Below are 27364 nucleotides of genomic sequence, written 5' to 3'. Positions count from 1 at the left end.
AGGCATGAAACTTAAGATAGTGCAAGCAACATTTTTAGTACTTTTATGTATTGGAGATGGAGTAGGTGGGAGGTAAATGAAATCCCAATTTGGGACAATCACTTTAGGTACATCAGAGAAAGATCCAATCCCAATGTTTCACCCTAGAACTGAAAAATGTTTAATGGATGCAAGCAGCCAATTGGGTCTTGTGTTCAGTTACCATCAGCAAGTACGACAGGATAGGGTACACTTATAAACACATTTATAACTGTACCTATCCTGCAAGACTATTGCACCAGTGGATGTGGTTTAAGAAAAGATGTTGCAAAAAACAGGCACTCAGATTTCAGAAACCCAAAAAAGAGTGATCAAGATAGTGAGGGAAACTAGAAAGGAGTTACTTGTTCCTGATAAGGCAAGGCAACAATCACGTTCAAATATTTGAAAGGAAGTCCTGGGAAACCTGAACAGAATGCAGCTAAAGTGAGAAACATTTGGATAGCAAAACCAATTGCTTGGGAGAAGTAGTGGGGTTTCATCAGATGTATAGAGGTTGTGGACAATTTGTAGCATTTGAAGATGGTATAAAACACTAATACCTTCCAGAAATTGAATAAATAAAAAAAATGAATACAAAGGCTGGGTTTTCCCAATTTGTTAAACCATGGTTTACTAAACTGTCTTCACACATATTCACAAAATTTACTGAACTGTGTTCCCATGCACTGAGAAGAAATGTTCTTCATTCTTTTATCTCCCAGGCGACAAAATTAATACATTATCAGTATTCTGGCTTTGCTGCACTAAGTAACAAACCTTCTCAATCTCAAGCACTGATGTGAGGGAAACTGCATTCCTGCCACAGCCAGAGCTTTGAATATGATATTTTTTTAAACTTAGTAGCTGTCTGTAAAAATTCTCCAGTATCTTCCTTATGCAGCTGCTTTACATGCATCGAAAGGCAGGTGTTTATTTGAGAGGCAGTGCTGCAACACTGAAGTTCTTTGTCGCATTCAGAGTTTACTTATTGGCAGCAGAGAAGCCTGTGTCAGGCTCTTATAAATAACGGCCCTTGGAATAGAAATGGCCAAATATGTCTTGCAGCTTGCATCTAGGGACGCCTAGGTTTCCTCCAGCAAAGATTTCACAGGGCCAAGGTCAGGATTAAAAGGTGGCTTGCCAGTCTCCTGGAGATCTTCTGCCATTGTGTGCTCAGGGGAAGGGTCTGCTCTATGACTTGTCATTAAAGCCTCCACCACCAGCAACCAGACTGGGCAGGATAAGCAATCTTTTGACAGTCAGAAACCACAATTAATATTTTTGGAGAGATCGGGGGACACTACAGAACAAACCTGCAAGTCAAAAGTCATGATGCAATACAGGCTGGGAATTCTCCTTGGCTGTTTCTTCCCAATAAGAGGAAAGTTATGTCTGTTTCTGGGACTTATATACAATTTTTGTGGTTGCCGTGACTCAGAATGCTAGGAAACGGTGCCACGGGAGAGAGAACTCCAGGGGTTGAGAACGATGAAATGCTAAATTGGTCTACAATGTGCCCGAGACAGAATATACGGGTTAATACTTAGACCTACACAGAAAATACTTGGCAGAATTTTTGAACCAATCAAACACAACTAAACTCAGAATAGCCACACATGGCAGGACACAAGATGACCCCCCCAAAGAGATGCTCTTTCTAAAATGGGGATTAGCAATTTAAATTTCCCTGTTTGATTCCAACAGTGACATCATTAAGCCGCCATAGTTCCATACTGCAACAAAATAATATCTCAAATGAAAGCTTCTCTCTTCCTTCTATCATCCTCTGGCAGATACCAACAGAAATATTTTCATTATGTATTCTTCATTTACAGTACAGTGACTAGGAAAAAGCAATACAATAATTGGCAATCTCTATTCCATGCATCCTTTATTCCATTACAACCACTGTTGTTGCATTCTGGCAACAAATACACAAACCATAATCAATTGCAATCTCTTTGTACAACAATCAAAGGCTTACAGTACACTTAAGGCCGTTCAACTTGGGGACAAAACTTTAGGCCTTTTAGTGTAATGATGTAAAGAGTGTTTTGCATATTCTGTGCAATTCCAGTGTCAGAATGAAAAATTTCCCCTAAACAAACAAACAAAAAAAGGACCAGTTTCAATGAAAGAGTTACACAAATTCATCAAAAAATGAATGTGCAATTTGTTAGTTGTCCTGGTAATCTTATAAAACCTTTAATAGAAAGCAAGGCAGGGATAAAAACTTATAACAAAACATATTCATATATAAACCAGAATTTGTTAACTAGACTTAAATTTTATAAGTTGCCAGGAGTTATGCATTAAAGGAAACCCACTTATATACAATATTTTTAAAAAAACAACCTTTAGAAGGAATGCAAGTCACACAAGTAACTGCCAAAGCTGGCTCTTATTTAAGATTGAGAACATTATCTTAGGAATGGGGTTAGTAAATTTGTACATTTCTTCCAGTTTTTTTTTAAAAAGAATTCATATCCATTTAGTTATTATGACTTTCCAAGTATTTCATTTTGTAAATCTGCAAAAAAAGACAATTGAAATGTTGCCCGAGAATTGCCTCAGTACCAAACTGTGGGCACTGTCCAGAAATTTTCATTAAATATTGTAGTTAGGAAGGAAAAGTCGCCCAAAATGCTCCCCTAAGAAACACAATGAAAAATCACCACAAAATTTCTTTCCAGTTACAATAACACAGTTTAAAAATGTGACATGGGAAATGCTCTAAGACTGAAGCTGTGGTCCAGATCCTTTGTATTCCAGATCATGGGAAGATTTAAAAAAAAAAAAGGGGGGGGGGGACCCTATACATACAGATATCTAAGACAAACTACCTGAAGGGCAGGATAGGAAAATGTGGAAATATTATCCTGCACTTAAATTAAATAGTGTCCTCACGTTCATCCATTGTCCTTCTATGTCTCCAGCTCTTCTAGTGTAAGGAAAGTACAAAATATTGTGTGGGTTACAGTAGTGGCCATGAGAATAGTTTCCTGATATAAAAAAGGAGACAGTCAAGACTTGATTGGATCTGCCCTATCCAAAGGGCTTTTCTTCATAGTATAAAGCTATGACAGTTAATCCAGTTAATGCATGTGCAAAAACAGGTAAACTCTTCTATTCACAGTTAAATGAGGTAAAAAAAAAGCAAAGGAAAAAAAATAAAGGAAAAAATATCAAGTACTTTAGGTGTTTTCAGGAATTAGGAAGTTCATGAGATATGAACTGTTTTAGTCGTTCTAGGTATTGTGCATAGAGCTCGATGTCATTGTGGCCAGCCCCTTCCACCCAAAGGGGCTCTACGGCCCGGGGGCATCGCTCATACATTGCCAAACCGTGGGAAAAATCTATGACTTCATCTTCGGTACCGTGAATCACCAAAACGGGAGAGGTGACTTTTGAAATCTTGTCAATGCTGAGGAAAGAAGCACAAAGCAAATACGTTAGTAAAGAGGATGCAACACTCAGCCATACTTTTGTTTCTTGAAACTTTTGCTCGGGAGCCTTGAAGGTTTCTAAAGGAGAAGGCCATCAACCACCAGCCTAAATTCCTTTAAAAAAAAAGAAAGTCATCCGTTTTAGGGAGAGGTTCAGTAACAATAAATGGCTCAGAAAAGCACTGGATGAGTGTACCAAAGCATCCTTCTTAGACAACTAGAATAGAATTATTTATTGGCCAAGTGTGATTGGACACACAAGGAATTTGTCTTGGTGCATATGTTCTCAGTGTACATAAAAGAAAAGATACATTCGTCAAGAGTCAAGAATCATCAGGTACAACACTTAATGATAGTCATAGGGTACAAATAAGCAATCAAATCATACTAGGAAACAGTCAATATAAATTGTAAGGATACAAGTGACAAAGTTACAGTCATAAAGTCATATGGAGGAGATGGGTGATAAGGAGTGATGAGAAGATTAACAGTAATAGTAGTGCAGACTTAGTAAATAGTTGGACAGTGTTGAGGGAATTATTTGTTTAGCAGAGTGATGGCGTTTGGGAAAAAACTGTCCTTGTGTCTAGTTGTTCTGATGTGCAGTACTCTATAGCGTCATTTTGAGGGAAGGAGTTGAAACAATTTATGTCCAGGATGTGAGGGGTCTGTAAATATTTTCACAGCCCTCTTTTTGACTCCTGCTTGTATACAGATCCTCAACTGAAGACAGATTGGAGGTAATTTAAGTCTCCAAACTAGATGAGGGGTTCCCAACCCCCGGGCTGTGGCCCACTACCAGGCCATGGCTTGTTTGAAACTGGGCCACGGGAGAAAAGGGCAAGTGCTCGTGCACAAAGCTCCACTCGTGGCATAGACGTGAATGGAGCTTCACACATGAACACCCTCTGCTCTCGTGCGAAGCTCCATTTGTGCGAGTGGAGGATGTGTGCTCGCACCACTCGCACAAAAGGAGCTGTGTCCCTTGACCTTGGAAAAAGTGCAGAGAAGAGCAACTAAGATAATCAAAGGCCTGGAGAATAGAATATATGAAGAACGGCTGCAGGATTTGGGTTTGGCTAGTCTAAAGAAAAGAAGAATTAGGGGTGACATGATAGCAGTATTCCAAGTATTTTAGGGGCTGCCCCAAAGAAGAGGGGAGTCAAGCTATTCTCCAAAGCACCAGAGGGCAAGACAAGAAGCAAGAGTTGGAAACTAATCAAGAAGTAGTGGGTGCACCATCACTGGAGGTTTTTAAGAAGAGACTAGACAGGCACTTATCTGAAATAGTATAGGTTTTCCTGCTTGAGCAGGGGGCTGGACTAGAAGACCTCCAAGGTCCCTTCCAGCTCTATTCTATTCCATTCTAAAGCCTGCCACTACCCTCCCCCGGGTGCTGGGCCACCCAGCTGGAAAGGTTGGGGAGCACTGAACTAAATGACAGTGCAGGCCAACTGCTGCTCTGCTACCTGAGAACCTTTTCAACATTTGTGCATCTCCCACTATTGAACTGCTCCTCTCGGCACCCTTCTCCCTCGGCTACACTTGTTATAGTCATTGGCGTCAACATCCAGCAGCATCTGGAGAATCAGAATTCCCTTCTGCCTAAGAACATGTCCCCGCTTTCCATGCTTGGACAAAAAGACATCAAAAGATACCGTATGTAGACTAAATAAAACAAAACAAAACCAGGAACTGGAAAATGTTATGCAAATGTTTGCACTTGAGCTCCTCCATAATGGATAGTGTCTGATAAAGGACATAGAAGCTGCCTTCAAGGAATTAACAAAACTGTCCATGTAATACAACAAAATCTGTCTGGCATTCCTTTATTGTAAAAAAGGGGCATCTTAAATGTCTGGTTGGCATGCAGGAATGGAGTGGCAAAATCTAGCAGATAGAGCACAAAGGCAGAAGACCATTTTATGGCAGTCAGATGGGCTTTTCTAGGGAGAAACACCTGTTGGACCCCCAATGTATCTCTAATCTTGTTTCTTGCTGCAAAGAATAGTGTTGTGGTTAGCCGGCAGCAGGTGCAGACGGTTGAGGACAGCGAGGACTCAGATGAGGGGCCAGGCCATGAGGGAGTGGAGTGCTGCCTTCAGAGATTGTAGGGGCTGGCAGTAGCGATGAGGAGGTTCCCGAGGAGCCTGTGCCAAGTGCATGTGAGTGCAGAGCTGCTCGCAGGAGAGAGCAGCTACAGCAGCACGGGTGACTCGGGAGTAAGGCTGCAAGGTAATGGCCCCTCCTTCAAGAAGATAAAAGCCAGTTGTGAATAGGATGTTCTTTGCAGGAAGCAAAGACTTTTTGAAACTCAAGCCTCATGGACATTGCAGTATCTTAATTAGTATTTGAAGACTCTTGTGTTGTAAAATATTTCTAGGTAACCTTATCTGTTATTCTTGGCAGCCTCGCACAGTTTTGGCGAGGCTTGTGCTTATCAAAGTTAATTAGTTTGCAGCAGCCTTTTAACCAGGGATTTGTAAGAATCATTAAAAGGTTGCTGTTCCTTTGGTTCATGTTTTATTGAACAAGGGTTTGGGTCAGAACAAATAGTCTTGAGAATCCAAAAGAGAGTGAGCTGAGTGAGCCAGATGGCAGATCCTGGCTGTTTGTGAAATTATTCTATTTTCTATATAATTATAATTATTTTTCCCAACTAGTCTAACGTTCGTACTACCAATTCTATGAAAACTTTTAAAATGGCGTTTTCAAACTTGCCTGCTTTCACCAGTTTGTGCTTACTTGCCAAGCAGCTTTACATATTTTGCAGTGAGTCTCATTTCACAACCAACTATTCTAATATCACACTCTGCTCCAAGCTCTAGGTAACGGTTTTATATTCTATAAAATGCCTTGAGTCGCCATGGGCGAATAGGCGGCAATATAAATTCAATAAATAAATAATCAGCCCAAGATCAGATTTACTTCAAAGACCATGGAATTCAGATATATTTCTCCTCTAATGCTGCTCAGCTCTGCTGTGCTGCTATTCTGTTAGAGAATAGAGACCCCAGATTATTATTACCCCTTTCACAATTTACAATGTACTGATTAAGTTTTTTCTTCTTACATATGGAATTTAACTGTTTCTAATGAATGATGCTTCCCATTGATGGAATTCTGCACATACCTTGGAAAAGCATCAAAGCAATATGTTTTTCGGGTGTCAGGGAAGGCTACCCTCAATCCAGACATCAAAGGTGAATGAAGGATTACAGCTGCACACTCGTACCGAGATGCAAGGTCTACCGTGGGAACAGTTCCAATACTCTGTCCATACAGAATGATGTTTTCAGGACTGACACCATACCTGCAAGGGGAAAGCAAAAGAGATCAGATATGCACCTTGGTTTTTTTAAGTCATTCTTTCTTTTAAAAAAGCCAACTATTTTTTAAGATATAAGATTTTTAGAAAAAAGACCAACTTTTTAAAGATATAAGGTATATACTAACACACTGTCAAATCCTGGGATGATTCTATACAGTTCTGGGAATATATTATTGATATGGCTTTATATAGCAATAGCACTTAAGACTTGTATACTGCTTTATAGTGCTTTACAGCCCTCTCTAAGTGGTTTTTACAGAGTCAGCCTCTTGCTCCCAACAATCTGGCTCCTCATTTTACCCACCATGGAAGGATGGAAGGCTGAGTCAACCTTGAGCCTGGTAGGATTTGAACTGCCAAACTGCAGGCAGCAGTTAAGTCAGCAGAAGCATCCTGCAGTGCAGCACTCTAACCACCGAGGCTCTTATATATATATAGTTCATATATGCAACACATGAATTACACTTGGGGTATGATAATGGGAAATATATGAGGAAAGATAAAAAGCAAAAAATTATCAACCATTATCATTTTGGCCTTAATTGTAACCATCTGTCAGAGAAATATATTTCATAACTTGCCACGTTCCTGGCATTTAATAAATTTTCTTAATTAATACTTTCTATTTCAGCTAGACATCAATATTTCAGATCGCCAGTGCCAAGTTCCTCATGCAGGAAGATGATGTTAGGGGAGGATGGGGCGAAGAAGAGAAACCAGGAAACAGGAATGAAAGAGGCAATTAATTATTATACATTTTTTGAGCAAATATCTACCATGCCAGGCTTCTCTAGGCCTGGGCATGAAGCACTGTTCTGAGTTCTTTACAAAGGCACTATGTGGATCTGAAGGATAATTTATTTCTGCCTCAGTTTCTCTGCTTGTAAAGTGGGAAAACCTGTTTATTTCAAATGGTTGGTATGAAGACGCTGCGGCATTCCATCATAAAGTGTGTATGGCATGATTGATTTTGGTGTATGCACAGATGAGATAGATGTATTTAAAGCCTTATTCGAACATATTTGTCCTGCAGGACGTATTTAAGTTTTAGGCTGTCTGAGCCAAGTACCTAGTAGTCCGACTTTAGAGTGCCCCATGAGAGTTATAGACTCACTCTTAAAAATATTTTCTTTGAAGGAAAAAGGTGGGGGGAAATGTCTCTAAGAAAACAGAAAACTATGTGACTTTATGGAACAGCCAGAATAAAATTTATGAGCAAGCTACTCCTGTACAGATCATCCTTTACAAAAATCCCTAACACAACAGGATGCCAAATGCATGTTTGGAGGAAGCGAGTAGAAAAGATGGACACAGTGGAAAGATACAGGGTTGAAAAGGTAAAGTTTAGTACATTTTGGGACTGGCTGACAGCGTACTTGCATTCTGAAATAAAAACACAGTGCCCACATAGATGAACCAAGGTATACCAGAAATGACAGGTTCAGCTTTTCCCAAACCAATTTAAACACAGCATGAGTTTAAGACCACAATGGCATTGCTTTAAAAAGAAAACCTGTGAAAAAAGGGGAGGAGTCAAATCTAAAAATTTATTTATAAGTTGTAAACAACTATCTGTGCTGCCAATTTGTTATGATAGAACTACTAATCAACCAGAACTTGTATAATCTGATATACAAAAAATGCCGAGAAAATGTTTCAAAGTGATTTTTTCCCTTCTCTTTTACAGTTCAGGATCTGAAAATCAAGCATCCAACTCTTTGTCCCTTGTTCTGTAATAATCAGCCTTTTGTGAGGCTTTTTTGGGGGGTGGGGAAGAGGATGGGGGTAGCTGCATAGATAAAAACATAGAGCTATTCATCTAGAGGAGGAACCAGAATGGTGCTCCAACAGCTGCAATTCTGCACACAAACTGCACTGGGTTGATGCTGCCTTGCAAGCTACTACCCCCCCCCCCCGCCCCCAAGGAGATCCTTCTTCTACAATATTGGGGTAGTCTTTTCTAACTTACAGAAATACTGTTAAGAATATGAAATCCTTAAAAAGTCCCCCCCCCCAATTGTACCAAAACAAATCGCAAAGGAGCCGTGGTGGTGCAGTGGTTAGAATGCAGTACTGCAGACTCATTCTGCTGATTGCCAGCGGTTCGAATCTCACCAGACTCAAGGTTGACTCAGCCTTCTATCCTTCTGAGGTTGCTAAAATGGGGGGGCCCAGATTGTTGGGGGACAATAGGCTGACTCTCTTAGAGAGGGCTGTAAAGCACTGTGAAGTGGTATATAAGTGCTACAGCTATTCCTGTTCCCGTTACTGCCCTCCTTTTCTGAACAGCACACAAATTAGGATTTTTACTACCATGCTACCTTTTTAATTTCAGAAGATTCCAAGGCATCTTAAATAAAAACCCACTGGGACTTGCTCTATCTGTCCCACTGCAAATATGACTATGGGATAGTGTTATCCTTCCCCCCCATCCCCAATTTGGAACCTTAATATGAGAACAAATACTACATTCGCTTTTCCAATATAGTACTTTGTGCAAACTGTTACTCAAAGCTAGGTGCCTCTTACTCTCTGAATTCCCAAATTATTTTTCTATAGAAAAGGGTAGACGTAGCTAAATGCAACTGCTGCTTCTTATACCAACTGCTAACATTGGTACCTGATACTACTGGACGTCTTCAACATAAGGACATTCTTTGCAAAGCATGGCGTAAAATTTTGCAATGGATAAGGTTAAACACAAAGCCTGGGTTTTCAAATTACAACCATAAACACTTGAAAGGTGTGTTTTTACCATTCTGGTTTGTTCAGAAAAACTAACTTTTGTACGTACGTTTAATTAGTTGTATTTAATTGAAGAGGTCCTTCAGCAAAGGAAGTATTAGAAATCTCAAGGATTGTTTATTACAAGCAGGAAGCATTTACTAGCCACTTAAGGATTCCCTTCACTGCCCAAACTATTAATAATTCAGAAGAAAGCTACATTTCTTTACTGTGTTTTTGTTTGTTTGTTTTTAATTGGAGTGATACACAATATCTGTTCAAACTCAAGCTCTGGCGAACAATTCTGCAACAGATACCCATCAGAGGAAGTTCTTCTCCAGGTTTTCTGGAACAGGATGCAAGATTTTTCCCCCTTTCTATCTACATACTTTACAGGCATCTATATTAACAGGAAATTGTCTTATAAATAAGCACCCACCTGTGATGAGTAAAAATGGCTCCAGGAAATCAGATCATTTAAAAATATATATATATAACAAATAGTGCTGTTTTGGAGTGAGATCCAAACCCATTTTCATCTAGGCAAATTAGTGACTTTGGATAAATTATTCTCTCCACCAAATCTACCTCAAAGGCTCTTTTTTGGGGGGATAAAATGGAGACACCCCATGTAAGCTTCCTAGAGCACAGTGGGATATAGACCTAACATGTGATAACTTTGGTGCTTATGCAATGTATACACACATAACCAATAAGGATTTTTTAAAGCCACTGTTGTTGCATAGAGTAGATTCTCACATTGTGAGAATCTTTTTTTTTCATTGTGGATTAGTGCATGTGCAAAACCAACTGGTATGGTTTATGAAACATGGTGAACAGCTTAATACGTTTTTCAGATTGTGGATTACTGAATAAAAACCTGGCAAAATAATGCAGCCTAAGATATAAAAGCCAGACATTAGTTGAAGTTTACCACATAGGTTTATATCAGAAAGCTGGTTATTGACTTGCAGGAAGTTACTGATGGTTGTTTATTTTTTTGAAACTCAGAATCTACCATTTAACACTTGCTAAAGAATAAATATTTTCACTTAAAAGATAAAAATTAAAAGGGATCACATTATGGCTAACTCAATGTACTTTTGCCTCACAGCAAATCTGGAAACTAGTATCTTGACTTGGATCACTGTCCAAAGACTGGATACACATCTAAGCAATAAATAAAAGCTTGATCATAGGAAAGATTAAACACAGCTGACGTCATCACACTAGGATTTATTTATTTCAAGACAGTTGAGTTATATCACGGCTTCACATACGCTAAATCCAATTGGGAAACAAACCAATGGTTAAGTGCAGGATATGCATAAAACCCTCTCTTGCAGCATTGTTATGGTTCTCTATTTCACTTTATGGGAAGTCTATTGAAATGAAGGCAAGTGAGGAAGAAATAAATTAATCTTTCTCAGCTCATAAGGAGCTCCAACCCTTATCAGACCTCTGAACCATTACTTTTCTCTCTTATCAGTTACTGAATATTACTTTGCAATTAAAACAGAAAGGGCTGCTCAGCAAAAATTATGCCAGCTCATTGTATCTCAGTTCTCTGACTGAATATGCTCAGTACTTTTATTAAATAGGACTGTGACTAATAACCTGTGATTATTCTATGGTGAGCATACAGCATGTAGCTTTCTGGTTTTAAAAAAATAAACTTGTCCAATACTGCACAAAGAATAAAACATTAAGAGCTAAATATGTGTGAATTCATTACAGTTGGAAAGGGAGTCACCATATTCCAAACAGATTTAGTAGTTCCTCTAATTTAAGATTACAGGAATTATAAAAATACAGATGCAAAATGAAAGGAACTCACTTTCTTTTCTTTTTTCCCCTCCCTTTCTCATCAGGATAAAGGAGTCTTTGTGAAGGAAGGGTTGGGGAAAAATTGCACCTCAATTTCCTTATGTGAGTAGTTTTCAGTCTCTGATCTCAACTGACTACATGACAACCATTTGTCTGAAATGGTATAGGGTTTCTTGATTGAGCAGGGGTTGGACTAGAAGACCTCCAAAGTCCCTTCCAACTGTGTTATCCTGTTGTTAATTTCAAAATAGGAAGTAAAAAAAACACAGTAAAAACAAAACATCTTTGAGTTGGCTCAACTCCAGCTGCCTGCATGAATGGCAACAATACTAACTAGATCTCACCTATATATCCCAAACTGAGAGATTACTATTCATAGAGCATAGGCTGTATCCCATGTAAGCTTGGGCATTACATATTCAATACAGGTGGTCCTTAACTTACAATCGTTTGTTTAGTGACGTTACAATGGAACGGAAAATAATGACTTATAGCAGATCTTCATGCTTATAACCGCTGTAGCATCCCATAAAATATGTATGATCCCATATTTATGATGGTTGCAATGAGCCAGGGGTCATGTGATCAGCATTTAAAGCTTTAGTCAAACAAAATCAATGGAGTAAGTCAGATTGACTTAACAACTGTGGCAAAAAAAGGTCATAAAAATGGGTGTGACTCATTGAACCACAGGCTTGCTTAGCAACAGAAATTCTGGTCCTAATTGTTGAGGACTACCTGGAAAGCCTTCTATTATGCTCAATTGGACTCATTTTCAGGTAACTGAACATTCATTCCCTCTTCAATGACAGCAGGAGTAATAGATTGAGAAGCTGGAAGAAGAAAATATAAAAGACTTCAACCTCAAAGTTGATTGATCTTGTTAGCCAGTATGAACTTGAACAATCTCCTAACATCTGTCTTCAAGACTGCAGTTATTCAATATTAATTTCAAGCCAGACACTCAACTGATATACTCAAATTAAACGGCTAAATCCAAAGCACGTTTGCTATCAATCTTCTTTGAAACACATATTATACCAGCAACAACCTGCCAAAGATTAAAAGTACGCTACTTCAACTTCCTGAATTTCAAAGTTCTCAGGTAGCATGATCTTTCATAAAGCCAAAGCCCTAAAAGCCAACAAATGCTACATTTCCTGATCATTACTGATTGTGAAAAAGAACTTTGAACCTATTAAAATCTATCTTGGTGTGGGGAGAATTTTTATGTGACCGTCCTCACGTACCTATTACAGGTTAAGCAGTCTACCATAATAGGTTTGATACTACCTAGTTAGCACAATACAAGCATAGCTGCATTTTGACTGTCACCATGATATTGTTGAGTTGTCTAAGAATGCAGAAAACCAAATCTCATGGTAAAGGGATAAATTACAACACATCATTATTGCCTTTTTTTGTTACCTGATGTTTTGTTACCTGATTAAAGGCTTGTGCATCCCTGGTAGCAACCTCCCATTTTCAGTTCAATCAGGGACATTCAAGACAGACTGTGATTTTGCATAAAAATCAACTGTTTAAGAAAGATTTGTGCAGCATTGGCAGTAAGGTTTCTATTTAAAAAGCACAAAGGCCTGTTACATGCAAAGGCGGACAGTCAGCTGAATATCTGGGATTGCAACGAAGTCAGCATTGCAAACATGACTGCAAACAATCAACACAAAAAGAAAAGTCAACACAGTTGCATCAGTGACAACTCCCATAATCATGTTGCTATAAACAGGATAGCGCCCCAAAGATGCGTTTAAAACTACCTGCCACCATTTCCTCAGGTATTTTTTTGCTCATCTTGCAATTTACCTTGTTCTCAAGGCCTGCCAAGCTGCATCAATGTCTGCATAGAGGTTTTTTTCCGATGGTTTGCCAGTGCTGACTCCATAACCCGAGTAATCATAGGAGAAGACATTGCAGTTGATGCGGGAGCCGAGCCCAATGTAGAAGCTGCACATCTGGCCCAGGTCGACGGCATTGCCATGAGAGAAAAGCAGGGTATACCGGCTGGAAGGAGCACAGCGAACAAACATGCAGCCCAGCCGATTATCCCGGGCTGTGCGCGAAAAGAAGACTTCAACGGCATCCAGTTCTCGTTGGGAATACTGCCAGTCGGCTCGTTCAGTCAAATGGAGGCTACAGCTGCTGGTCGGCGTCCCCACCGTAGCAGCGCCTTCTTGCTGTTCTAGTTGCATCACAGTGTAGGTGGGTTCCGGGGGCAAAAAAGCCAGCTTGGCCGCTATGCGACTGGGGCAAGGCGGGCAGCAGAAGAGCCAACATAGCTCGCCTAGAGAGAAGCCGTTCATTCTGGGGCCTTGTTCTGGCATCAGAGACGCTGGATGAACAACCGCACCGAGGAGAGAGGGGCAAAAGGACGCGAGAGAGATGATTCCTGAAGGAAAACGTTTCCCTTCAAGACCAGAGGCGACCCCGTTTCATCAACTGGCAGAATGATTCTCTTAGAAATCCACACCCAGGGAGTCCATGGCTTCTAGCAAGACCTGAATGGGCGCCAGAGAACAAAGCCCATCCTCAATTTTCCTCCTGAAAACGCCTCCTAAGCCCCAATAAGGACAGTTTTCCGTGTGTGACCCTTTTAGCCGCCTCTTTTTTTAACCCACCATGAAAGCCTACCCTCCTAAACTGTCACCTACCCCAGGTACCCAAACCTGGCATGATCTCTACACAGACTCCCACTAAACCAACATGGAAAGATGCCAAAGGCCCTTCCTGGCTCATGGAGAGAGCAAGCCTACAATTATCTTCTAAGGAAAAGAAAAACCAGCACCTTTATGGGACTTTTTTTTTTCCTTTGCAAAATGGAATTATGGCAGCCCCTATATTCCAAGATTTTACTCCCTTCCTCAACGAAGCCCCACTCAAAGCACCCCAAAATAACCTTCCACGACCACCTCCTCGTTCCCTTTAATCCCCGAAGGCTTCTAATGCTTGGGACCCCCCACCTGCCTTGTTTGAAGCTCACCTTCCCAGCCTCAGCTAGAGCCCTCTCCCCCTTGGTTTTATTCCCCCCGCCCTGAAGTTAGGGAGACCCCCACCCAAGCAGCCCCACAAACGGAAGGGCCCACCCTGCTCCGCCCTCTAAGCCAGCCTGAGGCCTTCTTCACGTTCAAGGCGGCCTCGAGGAAATTGGGGCGGGGGGTGCGGTGGGGAGCTCCAAGGGAAGGAGCGAGAAGGCCTCGAGAGAAAACCAGGCCCGGATAGTCAGGCTTCTTCCCTCTTCCTTCGCCCTCCAGGCGGCTGCAGGGGCGCGTCCCGAGACGGAAGCGGGAAAGAGGCGACCCGGCGGCTTCAGGGCAAGGCCCGGGCCTCGTCCGACCTCGTCTTTTTTCCCCGGACTACCTTTCCCTCCTCCCAATCGAGTAGGAGACCAGAGAGGGTTCACTTCCGGGTCATAGCCCGCCCCGTTTCCCACGGTTGGGCCGCGAAAGAGAAGCACTTTAACATTGTACCGCCGGAAGAGAGAAGAGGAGGTGTGTGGGGGAGAGACCAACCGACCAATCAGAAGAGCGGCTGGTCTCACCGCCCCTTCTACGCCTGCGCATTCTCCACCGCTTTTCGTCCCTTCTCCGTATTAACCATAGAGTCCTCCCGCGACTTACTACTGCCCCCTGGATAGGCGCAGCTAAAACTGCTGCATCTTTAGAAGAATCCTGCAGGCAGAATCCTGCAGGCAGCCGGCGCTTTTTAGCTGGTCCTGTTCAGATGACCTCGGCTTGATCCGTGTCTGAAGTTGTACTATGCAGACTGACATGGGAAAAGTCCCCACTTTGTCCAAGGGAGGGGAGGGAGGTTGCTACTGTGTAGACCTGTTCGGCATTACAAAAAGCCTGACCTCAGCCTTAAGCAAAACAGGAATGGAATGGTATTTTTAGTATTTTAGTATTTATTTGATTTGTCAATCGCTTACAAGACACAGGTATAAGAATAAACATAGTTATGAATACATGAAATGGGTACATATAAGAAAAATAAAAAGAAACAATAGGACAGGGACGAAAGGCAGGATTGGTGCACTTATGCATGCCCCCTAGAGACCTCTTAGGAAAGGGGTGAGGTCAACAGTAGACAGTCTAAGGTTAAAGTTTTTGGGGTTTGGGGAAGAAACCACAGAGTCAGGTAGAGTATTCCAAACATTGACCACTCTGTTGCTGAAGTCGTATTTTCTGCAGTCAAGTTTGGTGCGGTTAACCTTGAGTTTGTATTTATTGTGTGCTCTTGTATTGTTATGATTGAAGCTGAAGTATTCATTGCAGGTAGGACATTGCAATGTATAATTTTATATACTATATTTAGATCGGACCGGAGGCGGCGCAGTTCTAGGTTTTCTAGGTCTAGAATTTCAAGTCTGGTGGCATAACGTATTCTGCAATGAGTAGAGGAGCGGAGAACTCTTCTTGTGAAATATTTCTGGACTTTTTCAATAGTGTTAATATCAGATACATCATATGGGTTCCAGACTGATGAGCTGTATTCAAGTATTGGTCTAGCAAATGTTTTGTATGCTCTAGTTAGTAGTGTGATATTACCAGAGAAGAAGCTATGTAGGATTACATTAACAACTCTTAATGCCTTTTTGGCTATGTAGTTACAGTGGGCTCTAGCACTTAGATCATTAGAGATGAGTACTCCAAGGTCCTTGACAAAGTTTAGATCCTCAACAAGGTCTTGATTATTTAGCTTGTATTTTATTTTCTGATTTTTTTTTGCCAATATGTAAGACAGAGCATTTATTTGTCGAGATTTGAAGTTGCCATTTGATTGACCATTCTGATACATAGTCAAGGTCTTTTTGGAGGGTAGTAGTATTGTCTGTGGTGTTGAATAGCTTTACATCATCAGAGAAGAGAATGCAGTTGCTCTTAATATGATCACAGAGGTCATTTATGTAGAGTATGAAGAGAGTTGGTCCTATAACGCTGCCTTGGGGGACACCACTGTTGACAGGTACAGAATTTGATAGAATGCTCCCAATTTTGACCATTTGTTATCTGTTTGACAGGAATGCTTCTATCTAGTTATGTAGGTGTCCAGAGATACCATAAGATTTTAGTTTTAGTAGTAGTTTTAATGTGTGCCACTGTATCAAAGGCTTTACAGAAGTCTATGTAAATTGCGTCTATTGCTTTGCCCTAATCGAGTTGTGTAGTCCATATGATTTTGCAGTGTAAGAGTTGCAGATTACAGGATAGTTTTTTTTCTGAAACCAAATTGTTTATTAGAGAGTAGGTTGTTTGTCTCTAAGTGGAGGATAATGGGTTGGTTAATAACTGATTCCCTTTTTGAAGATGGGGATGACCGTGGCTTGTGACCATAGTTTTGGCAAGGAGCTGGTCCTGAAAGATTTTTCAAAGATTATGCTTAGAGGTTCGGCTATGGCAGTTGTTAGGGATAACATTGTTTACCCTAACTGGTTTGGGTAAAAATAATAAATAAGGTATCATGGTTTGTTAGTTAAAGTGTATGTGACTTTAAGCTAAAGGAATGTAATTAAGGGTGCAGCTGTAAAAGTACTATATAAGCAGCAAGGCACTCTCTGGCTTACTGATCCCTAATTACTAGCTGGCTTATTGAAGACTGCATTCTTGCTGGATCGGGGAGGAGAAGAAGTGTTGGATTATTTTGAAGATATTTTCTCAACGGAGAGAAAATAAAGATTGGACAGATTTATTGTAAGTGTACTGACATTGGCTATTCAACACGGACTTTGCAATTAGAGTATCCTCGACAAGACTTGACTGAATTTGGTATATGACTAATGGACTGTTTATAATGACTATGCTATAATTCTTAAATGGAATAAATTATAATTTTGATAGCACAAGCGTATCTGTATTTTTACTGCGTGTTAACGAGAAGGCTTATCTCACACATTTACCTGTCTTCCTATCTGACTTCGCTGCACATTCTGTTTAGTTTGTTTTCCTTAACACCCGTTGGGGAATCCAGGCTTAACAGCAGTGGATAGCTTTTTTAAGAAGTAGGCACATATTCTGTCCGGTCCAATAGATAGAGATGGTTTTAGATTGCGTAGTGCTTTTTCAACAATGTCTTCTGTAAAATAAATATGTATTAGAAATTAGATCATTGTAGTTGTTTGTGGTTCGACTAGGAAGTACTGGCCTTGATCCATTGCTGTTTACAAATACTGAGCCAAAGAATGGGTTAAAGAGGTTTGCTTTGATGGTGTCGTCGTTGCAGTCTTTGCCTTTAGGTCCTTTCAGGGGTGGGATGGACCTTGAGTCTTTTAGTTTGTTGTTTACAAAATTGTAGAAAGCACGGGTGGAATTTGTGCTTAGAAGGTTTTCCTGTTGTTTAATGTGATAATTAGTGCATTCAGTTTTTATCTGGTGGCATAGATTTTTGTATCGGCTTTTGAAGTTGGAAACGTGACCATATTTTTTCGCCAAAGTGATGGACTGAAGCTTCCTTATTGTTATGGGTAAATCTGTTTTTCCTGGTTTTGGGAGTTGTTATTGGTACATATAGTTTGATGGCTCTTTTGGTTTCTAGTGAGAGTATGTTGTAATGGTCTTCAACAGTTTTGCATCCAGTGAATAGAAATTGCCAAACAAGGGAAGAGATATCATTGATTATAAGATCATAGTTGTCTTTTTTGAAGTTATAATTGGGGATTTTGTCATTGTGATGATTTTTGTGTGGACGTATGTTGAGACAAAAGTCAATCATGTTGTGGTCACTGTTGGAAAAGGATTCTTTAATTTGTATTCCATAAATTGAATTCAAACTATTGCAGAAGATGAGATCGAGGCAGTTGTTAAGCCTAGTATTGTTGGTTACTAGTTGTTTCAGTCCCAGATTTGTAACAGCATTGTAGAAGGTTTCATGTATGGGTTCAGTTGTACATTTGTTTAGAGTCCAGTTAATATGAGGTAGATTGAAGTCACCAAGAAAGATAAAATTGTATGGGCAGGATGCTGCCCATGTTAGTAGTGAATTTAACTTGTTTGCATGTTCAATGTCATAATCGGTCTCTGTAACATAGTAAGAACCGAAATGTGATATTTAAGGTCAGTTCACAGATAATGGTCTCAGGAAGAGCAAGCTCTTGGGTAACTTGAAACTTGGGTAAATGGAATGGAATGGAATAGAATGTATTGGAATGAAGAATAGAATAGAATAATGGAATGGAACAGAACAGAACAGAACAGAATAGAATTCTTTATTGGCCAAGTGTGATTGGACACACAAGGAATTTGTCTTTAGTGCAAATGCTCTCAGTGTACATAAAAGCTATAAGTGATAAATCATGATCGTAGTCATAAACATACATTCATCATAAATCATAGGATACAACCCTTAGTGATAGTCATTGGATACTAAATAAGCAATCAACATAAATCATACTAGGAAACTAAATAAAACAATATAAATCATAGAGATACAAGCAACAAAGTTATAGTCATAAGTAGAAAAGGAGATAGGTAATAGGAAAGATGAGAATAATGATAGTAATACTGCCTTTTTAGATAGTTTGACAGTGTTGTGAGAATTAGTTGTTTAGCAGAGTAATGGCATGGGGGAAAATGTCCTTGTGTCTAGTTGTTCTGGTGTACAATGCTTTATAGCATTGTTTTGAGGGTAGAAGTTGAAACAATTATATTTATTATATATAATAAATTGTTCATTTGTAAATAAATGAATTATAAATGAATTGTTTATAAATTATAAACAATTTATAAATGTTTTATTTTATAAATGTTTATAAATTATAAACAATTTATTATATATAACCATAAGACATTTATCTCCCTTGGGGCAGAATCCATTGAAGAAGACTGAGGTCTGGACTTTTGTAATACCACTAATGCCACAAACACATATACTGTATATATGGGTATAGGTGGGAGTATATACATACGTGTCAGCTTTAAAATTCAGCTGTCACATTTCATGGAAGGGGGGGTGGAGGAGTTGAAAAGTTCTAGGTTATGCTGTATGTCATATTACCAAATTCCAAGTGCAGTTAATTGGTTCTCGTGATTTATGAAGTGTAAAAGTGTGAGGAGGAAAGGGAGGAGAGAAGGTGGATTCTGTGTAACGCGGGAAAATAATTTAACTTTGGGAAATTGCCTTTGACATGTCAGAACTGTTTCTAAATAAATCAATTGGAGAGAATGAATGAACTCATTAAAGAAAGGATGGGAAGATACAAAAAAAGCTTTAACCGAAGCTGCAAAAAATTATAAAAAACAGGCGGATAAACATAGATCCCTTCAACCGCCTTTTTAAAGTAGAGGACAAAGTATATTTGTTGACCAAGTATCTTAGGTTGAAACTGCCCAGTAAGAAGCTGGGTCCAAAATTCTTGGGTCCGTTCCCAATTTCAAAGATAATCAATCCGGTCACTGTCCAATTAAGTCTTCCTCAAATATTGGGGAAAATTCATCCAGTATTCCATTGTAGTTTACTAAAACCAGCTACTACATCAATGATAAGACCACTGCCAATCGCTCCTCCTAAACCATTAATGGTACAGGGGGAAACACATTATGAAATCCAAAAAATTCTCGATTCTAGATTACACCGTGGCCGACTGCAATATTTAGTCTTATGGAAAGGATACCCTCTCTCAGATGCTAGTTGGGTAAAGAGCTAGGATGTTCATGCTGATCAATTGGTTAACCAATTCCATGAGGATTTTCCCCACAAGCCGAAGGATCCTCGTGGAGGGGGGAGAGGGAGTTAAGGACAATGTGTTAACCTCTGTATCTGGTTTTTTCCTTTTCTTTTAGGAGGAGGAGTTTTCAAGGAGGGATGCCTGTCAGCTTTAAAATTCAGCTGCCACATTTCATGGAGGGGGGGTGGAGAAGTTGAAAAGTTCAAGGTTATTCTGTATGTCGTATTAAGAAATTCCAAGTGCAGTTAATTGGTTCTCATGATTTATGAAGTGTAGAAGTGGGAGGAGAGAAGGGAGGAGAGAAGGTGGATTCTGTGTAATGCGTGAAAATAATTTCACTTTGGGAAATTGCTTTTGACATGCCAGATCCGTTTCTAAATAAATCAATTGGAGAGTAAATGTCTCGGAGTGATTGATATCATGGATACTTTCTGGATGCCTTACACATACGTATGTACCAGTGGTGGGATTCAAATTTTTTTACTACTGGTTCTGTGGGCGTGGCTTGGTGGGTGTGGCAGGGGAAGGATACTGTAAAATCTCCAGTCAGAGGTGGCATTTGCTGGTTCTCTGAGCTAGTCAAAATTTCCACTACTGGTTCTCCAGAACTGGTCAGAACCTTCTGAATACCACCTCTGGTATGTACGTACAGTACATATGTATGTATGTATGTATGTATGTATGTATGGTATGTATTGAATCCTGGGAAATGGTTCCTGGATAACCTGAATAAAGATTTCCCAGTTAATAACAATAGCTACAGATATAAATATAAAATCTGTAGCTATTGTTATTAACTGGGATGTCTTTATTCAGGGTTATCCTAGAATCGCTTCGCAAGATTCAATACATTTTATTCCCTAATCTCAGAGGTAGTGGTATTCAGCAGGTTCTGACCCCATGCCCACCAAGCTACACCGGAACTGGTAATAATTTTTTTTAATCCCACCACTGCCTAATCTGCATGTTCAGTATTGTTGCTCAAATTTGCTTCCAAGATAGTTGGACTGGGATGGAGTAGGGTAGATCACATTGGTTTGATTTTTATATCCTGCAAGTCTCAATCCATTTACTCAAATTAAGGTTACTGTTATTTCAAGAACACAATGCCATTGTAAGGACATTACTAATAAAATCCCAGGGCTTCTTTTATAGATAGAGTCGTAATTCTTAACACACTTCCACCCCATGAGTAGCTGATGGCTTTCCTTGTTCTGTTCTTTCACTGGAGACCTTGAAATGGAAATACTGCGATTTTCTTATATAGTAAGGAAGGATGTTACTCTGTCTTTTTCCCCCTTCCCCCTGGAAATTGGATGAATTGCAGGAGCCAAAACCACCTTCCATAAAAAAAGAATTGACGCACCAAAATTAGGCAAGCAAATCAGCTAAACCAACTGTGCTATGAAGAGCTTTGGCTGATATCACAATATAAGGAAATTATTCAGCCTGATTCTGCAAGTTTTTATTTTTAAAAAAACATAAAGTTCTATTGGTCTCCCACATCCCAACAAGAATTTTCTCCGTAGGGTAGGGCTTGTACAGTAGAGACAATCCATGGAGAAGTTCCTTTGATTCATGCCAAGAAAAACATGAATGCAAAGAAATATCAGTAATGTGCAGTTTTAGATTGCCAATTTTACATTAGGATTATCATCTGTCTTGCTGCTAACATCAGCATTTAAGGAAAAGAGGTCAAGGGAGCAAATACAGAAAAGGGCTTGTTTTTTTAAAACCCCACCCATCCTTTCCCCAATGGAACAATTTCCTTTGAGGGATTCCATAAGCCTCAGGGTGCGTTTCCTGCCATTTCCTCCTTTATTAAACTTATCCTACAGTTGCTCATGATTATTCTGTGCCATCATCAGCTCAAAAGCTTTTATTCATATATTAACTCTTCTTGAATGAATAACCACTGCTTTGTTGGAAATATCAACACTAGAACGTCCTTTTTCTCTTTCTAGAAATTTGAGAACAAGTTCCCTGGTCAACATACACATCTCAAGGCTATAGGCTAGACTGAAAACTAGGCTATTCTGAACGAGGGGGTGGGTAGGGAGAGAGAGGGGGGGAGGGGGGGAGGGAGGGAGGGAGAGAGAGAAAGATGGAGAGTCAAAGCAGGTGGTAACTCATGCAAACCATGATTGACCTTGAAAATATAATGAGGATTAGACCTGGTTATTGTAAGGTTCTTTGGTGCTCTCTGATCTTGGCTGTTTTCTTGCAGACATTTCTTTACCCAACTATGTAATGTCATCAGTGATGGGAAGAACTGAGGTTTGCTCTCTGTTTATATACAAGTGGCTTCCCATACAATATTTGTCCCAATACTTATATGGGAGACAATCAGAAAATATCAAGACTGTAGACTAGATTAGGAAACTTGAATAAGAGAAGAACAATTCACTCTGTATTGTTGGAAAAAATATCAACAACAATGGCAATACAATTATTATGAAATAAGAACTGAGAAATCTCTTTAAGCAGATTGACCAAATAATAGGTAGCCGTTGTTTTTTTAATTGTTACTATGATTTTAATAGAAACTTTAGATACTAGCCTGATTCATATAACACTCTAAGTAATATTTTGCAGAGTCAGGCAGCATATAGATTTAATAAATTACTATTTTTTGGTGTGAAACTAGGAAATGGTGGCTTATTTGGTAATCGTGGTCAAAGCAATGCAGGCTTGGATAGTGTGTGAAGCTACTCACGGGATAAATTCACTTTTATTCTGTTGGTTGAATGTGCCTAAAATATTACGCCTATAATGGATGATTCAAAGTGCTTACTATATTGTGTGAACCCTTTTAATTTCTTTGACGGAAAATGTTGCAAATATTCTTCAGCCATTATTTTACAGTACATCATCCTGGAAACAAAATTGTGGGGAACACAATTACAGTAACATCTGTGTGCATCATAAAAATGGTAAAATCAATTTAGCTTGTTTTAAAATGAAACGGATTTCTTCTGGGAAAAGACAAAATTAAGCAAAATGTAAATACTGTATTGTTTCAGACCTGGAAAATTATTTTCATAAATTTGCAGATATAGCAATGTTTCTATTAAATGGTAAGCACATCCTCATTTCCACAAAGGCAATTCTGGAATTTTAATTTCTGAAAACAAAATTGTGGGGAATACAACATTTACAGTAAAATCCGTATGTGTCATAAAATATGGTATAATCGATTTAGCTGTTTTAAAATGCAACAGATTTCTTCTGTCTCTTTCTCTTTTTTTCTGTACAGGGAGCATACCATCGGTTTAACTTTTTTTTGTAATATTATAAATCTTGATACGTGCATTATTTCAATACAGATATTGATGTAGTAATATTGAAAATATTTTTTTCTGTTTCTTCTGGCGAAAGGTAAAATTGGGCAAAATGCAAACATCATTTCAGAACTGTGGAAATTATTCATATGAATTAGCAGATACAGCACAGCAAGTTTTAAATTAAACTGTATATACATCCTTATTTCGCAAAGGCATCTGCCCAATTTTTCTACATTAAATTATAAAAATAAGTGTAGCAATTGGAGGAAAAGAGGAGGGCTATGATTCAGCAAGAACACAAAACAAAAGAACCTTTAGCTTGAGAAATTTCCTGACCAAAACCAGCTATAAATTGCAATTTCTACTTATTCAGTATTTGGGAAGTGATCATATCCACATTGCTTTCATTATTGTGTTACTGTGACTTTTCTATGAGACAGTATCCGTGTTCCAGAAATTCCCAGATGCATTGTACTCTTTCAACTCAAATACGTATGCAGTATTTTTATAAACTTTTTTTTTAAAAAAGAAGACATTTGTTTCCGCCAGTTCATACTTTCCCAATCTTTTTTTAATTGACCAATATCCACGATTTGAATTACCCAGTAGAAGCCTGCAAAAGGAAATTAAGACTCCCTTCAAAGAATTAGCATCCTAATCATACTTCTTTCAAGGGATTTTTTTTTTTTTGATCCATTGTATTGACACTTAAAGTTCAGAAACTGAATGCAGGTTTATAGGGGTTTTGATAACATGAAATGTCTAGCTCTAAATGCATTTTTTCTTAGGGTGCCTTCAGATATGGAATGTTTTATGTCATTCTGTTTTCTTACATAATTTGATCAAAGGTACAGATGATAACATCTGTGTTTATCTTGGATTCTTCCACTTCTTCTTCCACCTCTATCTTACTACTATTTAATGCACCCTGCTCCATTAAACTGTGCCATCTGTTGGGAACAGAAAACAAATTTTCTCTGTTGCTGGACCGGGAATGGGACAACTCATCATGGCCAACTTGCTGCAGGACAATTTAATGATTCTATTTAATTATTTAAAATAAATAAAAATTATTTTAATTTTTGCCATTCACATTTCATTTTGTCCCTCCTTTTGCATCCTTTCTTTAATGATTCTATTCCACCATTTCTTTGATATTAGAGCAACTCTTTTCTATGGCGAGATGGCCATGGGAAGTTGTCTTGCAGCAAATTGGCCATGGCAAGTTGGCCATGGCGAAATGTCATAGACCATGCTGGACCTGCCTCCCAGTAGAGCACCTACCCCAGTTATGTCAGAACAGGCATTTAAAACATGGCTGCCTCCTCCAGCATTGGGTTAGATGAGCGGTAGGCTGTAATGGGGCAATGGATGTTATGTTAAGATGTTTCATCGCTCACCCAATGTGCATCGTGCTTTCTCTTTGATTGCTGTTTTGGGACCTTTTTGACTGCTGTAACCCACATGGAGTCACATAGTTTCAATCAAGTGGCCATGCAAATGAATAAATGAATGAATGATGGTGCCAGGTTATTTGACAGACATGACCCAAAGGTGCTCTTTTTTGTTATTGCTGTTGTTCAAAAGGCAATGGGACTTTCTTGGTGTTCTTTGAAAACATTTTACTTCTTGTCCAAGAAGTTTCTTGGATGAGAAGAAAAAGTTAAGAAAACACCAAGAAACTTCAGTTGCCTTTTGGGAGTGGGGGAATACATCTTTGAAACAACCATGACCTAGATGACTGAGAATCTCCATGGATATTTGAGGGACATCTCTGCTCATTTATGACTAGCTGCCCCACCAGATGTAGGAGTAGAGACTCCCATCTAATAGTGTTCCATTCATAGGACCCACAAACATAACCTTTTGTGTCATAATGCCTGCTTTTTGGAATCTCATTCCTGGGATTCGCACCAACCCTGGTGGGCTTTTGTAAGACCTTGAAGAGTTGTTTCTACCACTGGGCATCAGAGTTAGGATGTATGATGGAGTCTGTGGGATTACTGTAGCTTTTACCTTGGTTACTGGTTTGTATTTATTGTACTATTGTGTTGTGATAATTTTGTAACTGTTATTAGCTGCCCAGAGATATACCATTCTACATTAAATAAATTGCCATGAGTATCAGAGAATATATGTCTTTCAGAACCAGCTGATGGACAATGTTCAGAATATGTAAGATGTTCTTCTTATCTTCCCACCTTTCTCTTTTGGAGAGGAGATATGCCCTTGGTCTGATTGAGCCAAGAACTTTCCTATGTTGTTCTTGCTGTGGTTCACAGATTATCTGAAGCTGCAGCTGGCTCAATGATGGTTTATTAGTTAAATGACAATTGACTAGATTCCATAGAACCTACCTGAAAACCCCCAAACAAACAATTCACATTTGTAGGTTAGAACAGTGTGACATCAGCCTTTCCTTGCTTTTGTGGGTGGAGGCTAATTTTGCTTTTATGTTACTAGCAATAGTCACCTATCAATGCTGGGAACAGAGGAAGTGACCATGCAGTCATCTGGAGCTATCCCAGTACTTTGTAGGCATGGTTTGTCCCTCCAATTCAGGGAAGGATTTTCAGAATTACACAATTAACTGAGCCTCGAGGCCAAGGAAGGAAGCTTCCTTAGAACATGGTCAATTAGAAAAGCTGGAGGTTGTCTCCAAATGGGCAGATGTCAGGGTACATTTAGATCCAAGTGGGAAAAAAAGGAGAAAAGGTTTCAAATTTTGTTGACTTTTTGTGTTATTATTGTTATTTCTTCTCCAGCTTGGATCTTCATTTCCCCGTAGGTCTTTTGGCAAGGCAGGGTAAGTGGAGATTAAAGGAAGAGAAAAATCAAGATTTTTCTTTAACAATGTTAAAAAAATGTATTTAAATTTTTTAAATATATTTACACAGCTGCTCAGCTACTGTTCAAATACTTTCTCATGAAGCAATATCTGGTGACTGGGGGAAGAGTGCCATGAAAAAAATATCTGGGTCAGAACTGGGAAACTACCAGTTTTCCAACACATCTGTATGAAGGACCATGTCACTGTCTATCAATAAAAAATAAGGGGTTCTGACTCAGTAGGGGAAAGCTAGATTTGAAAGTCTCCTTTGACATTCTGGAGCAGAGGTGGTATTCAGCAGATTCTGACCAGTTCCAGAGAACCGGTAGCAGAAATTTTGAGTAGTTTGGAGATCGGGCAAATCCCACCTCTCTGTCTCCCATTGAGTCCCAGCTGATTGGCTGGGTCTTCTTTGGTTGCCCTGCAGAGGAGAACAGAGCTGGAAAGCAGGTCAGTGAGGTGGGGAGGGAATGGGGATTTTGCAGTATCCTTCCCCTGCCATGCCCACCAAGCCACACCACGCCCACAGAACCGGCAGCAAAATTTTTTGAATCCTACCACTATACTAGTAATGTTCCAATGCCTTGTGGGAAATCAAATTGGTATTTTCAGTCACAACAAAACATAGTTGAACATAGCAAATGGCCAGCTGTGATGATTTCACAAAAATTGTTCCTGGCAAGAGGTATATTGAAAGTATTGTAATTTTTTTTAGCTTTTTCTTCAATCACTATCTCTTGAATACCCTTAAATATTTAGTCTTACCTGTTTGAACATGAAATTGAAATGGGGCTGGGTATCATTTTGACAAGATATCATTAAAAAAATCCCTATATTTCTCCAAATATTGGATTCTAGCTGCATCAGCCATTGCCTTTACTAATGATAAAGGCTATTGGGAGACTTGTAATGGAGAACACCTCGATTGCTTTTGACAATTTTGTGGTTGAAAGAGGAAGTGGAGATAGTGGAAATTACCCAAGTCTGGCAAGAGAGATTTACGATGAATTTGTTCCAGACTCCATAATAAATTTCCAAAACTAGATCAAATTCAGATGTTTAATGAATCATGAAGGGAAAGAGAACACGATTGTCCAGCTACAGAGGTTTGTGATTGTAGAGGATGAGGTCATCTTGAGAAGTCACAAAGAAAGTCATAGAGACAAATCTAGAGTGGAATTGCAGCTCTCACCATTTTCAAGCCAACATTGGGAATTCAGTCCCAAT

The 27364-nt window shown here is 39.3% G+C and overlaps 2 protein-coding genes across 2 annotated transcripts in view; one reads left to right on the top strand and one right to left on the bottom strand.

The window, feature by feature from the left end:
- CTXND1 (cortexin domain containing 1) overlaps positions 1 to 27364 on the top strand; it is a 413279-nt gene that overhangs the window by 232787 nt on the left and 153128 nt on the right. The window lies entirely within an intron of this gene.
- ABHD17C (abhydrolase domain containing 17C, depalmitoylase) lies at positions 1896 to 14790 on the bottom strand. The gene is made up of 3 exons (XM_026677049.2): positions 13174 to 14790; positions 6601 to 6780; positions 1896 to 3445 (listed from the first exon to the last, which is right to left on the bottom strand). Exons 1-3 carry the CDS (start codon positions 13689 to 13691, stop codon positions 3226 to 3228), a joined length of 918 nt encoding a protein of 305 aa, XP_026532834.1. The 5' UTR covers positions 13692 to 14790; the 3' UTR covers positions 1896 to 3225.

Source organism: Notechis scutatus, chromosome 11 (assembly GCF_049901735.1).
Source record: "Notechis scutatus isolate UNSWTSFEM ecotype Mainland chromosome 11, rNotScu1.2, whole genome shotgun sequence".
Taxonomy (NCBI): Eukaryota; Metazoa; Chordata; class Lepidosauria; order Squamata; family Elapidae; genus Notechis; species Notechis scutatus.
The sequence above is the reverse complement of the archived record's forward strand: the minus strand, read 5'-3'. Positions and strand labels throughout refer to the sequence as shown.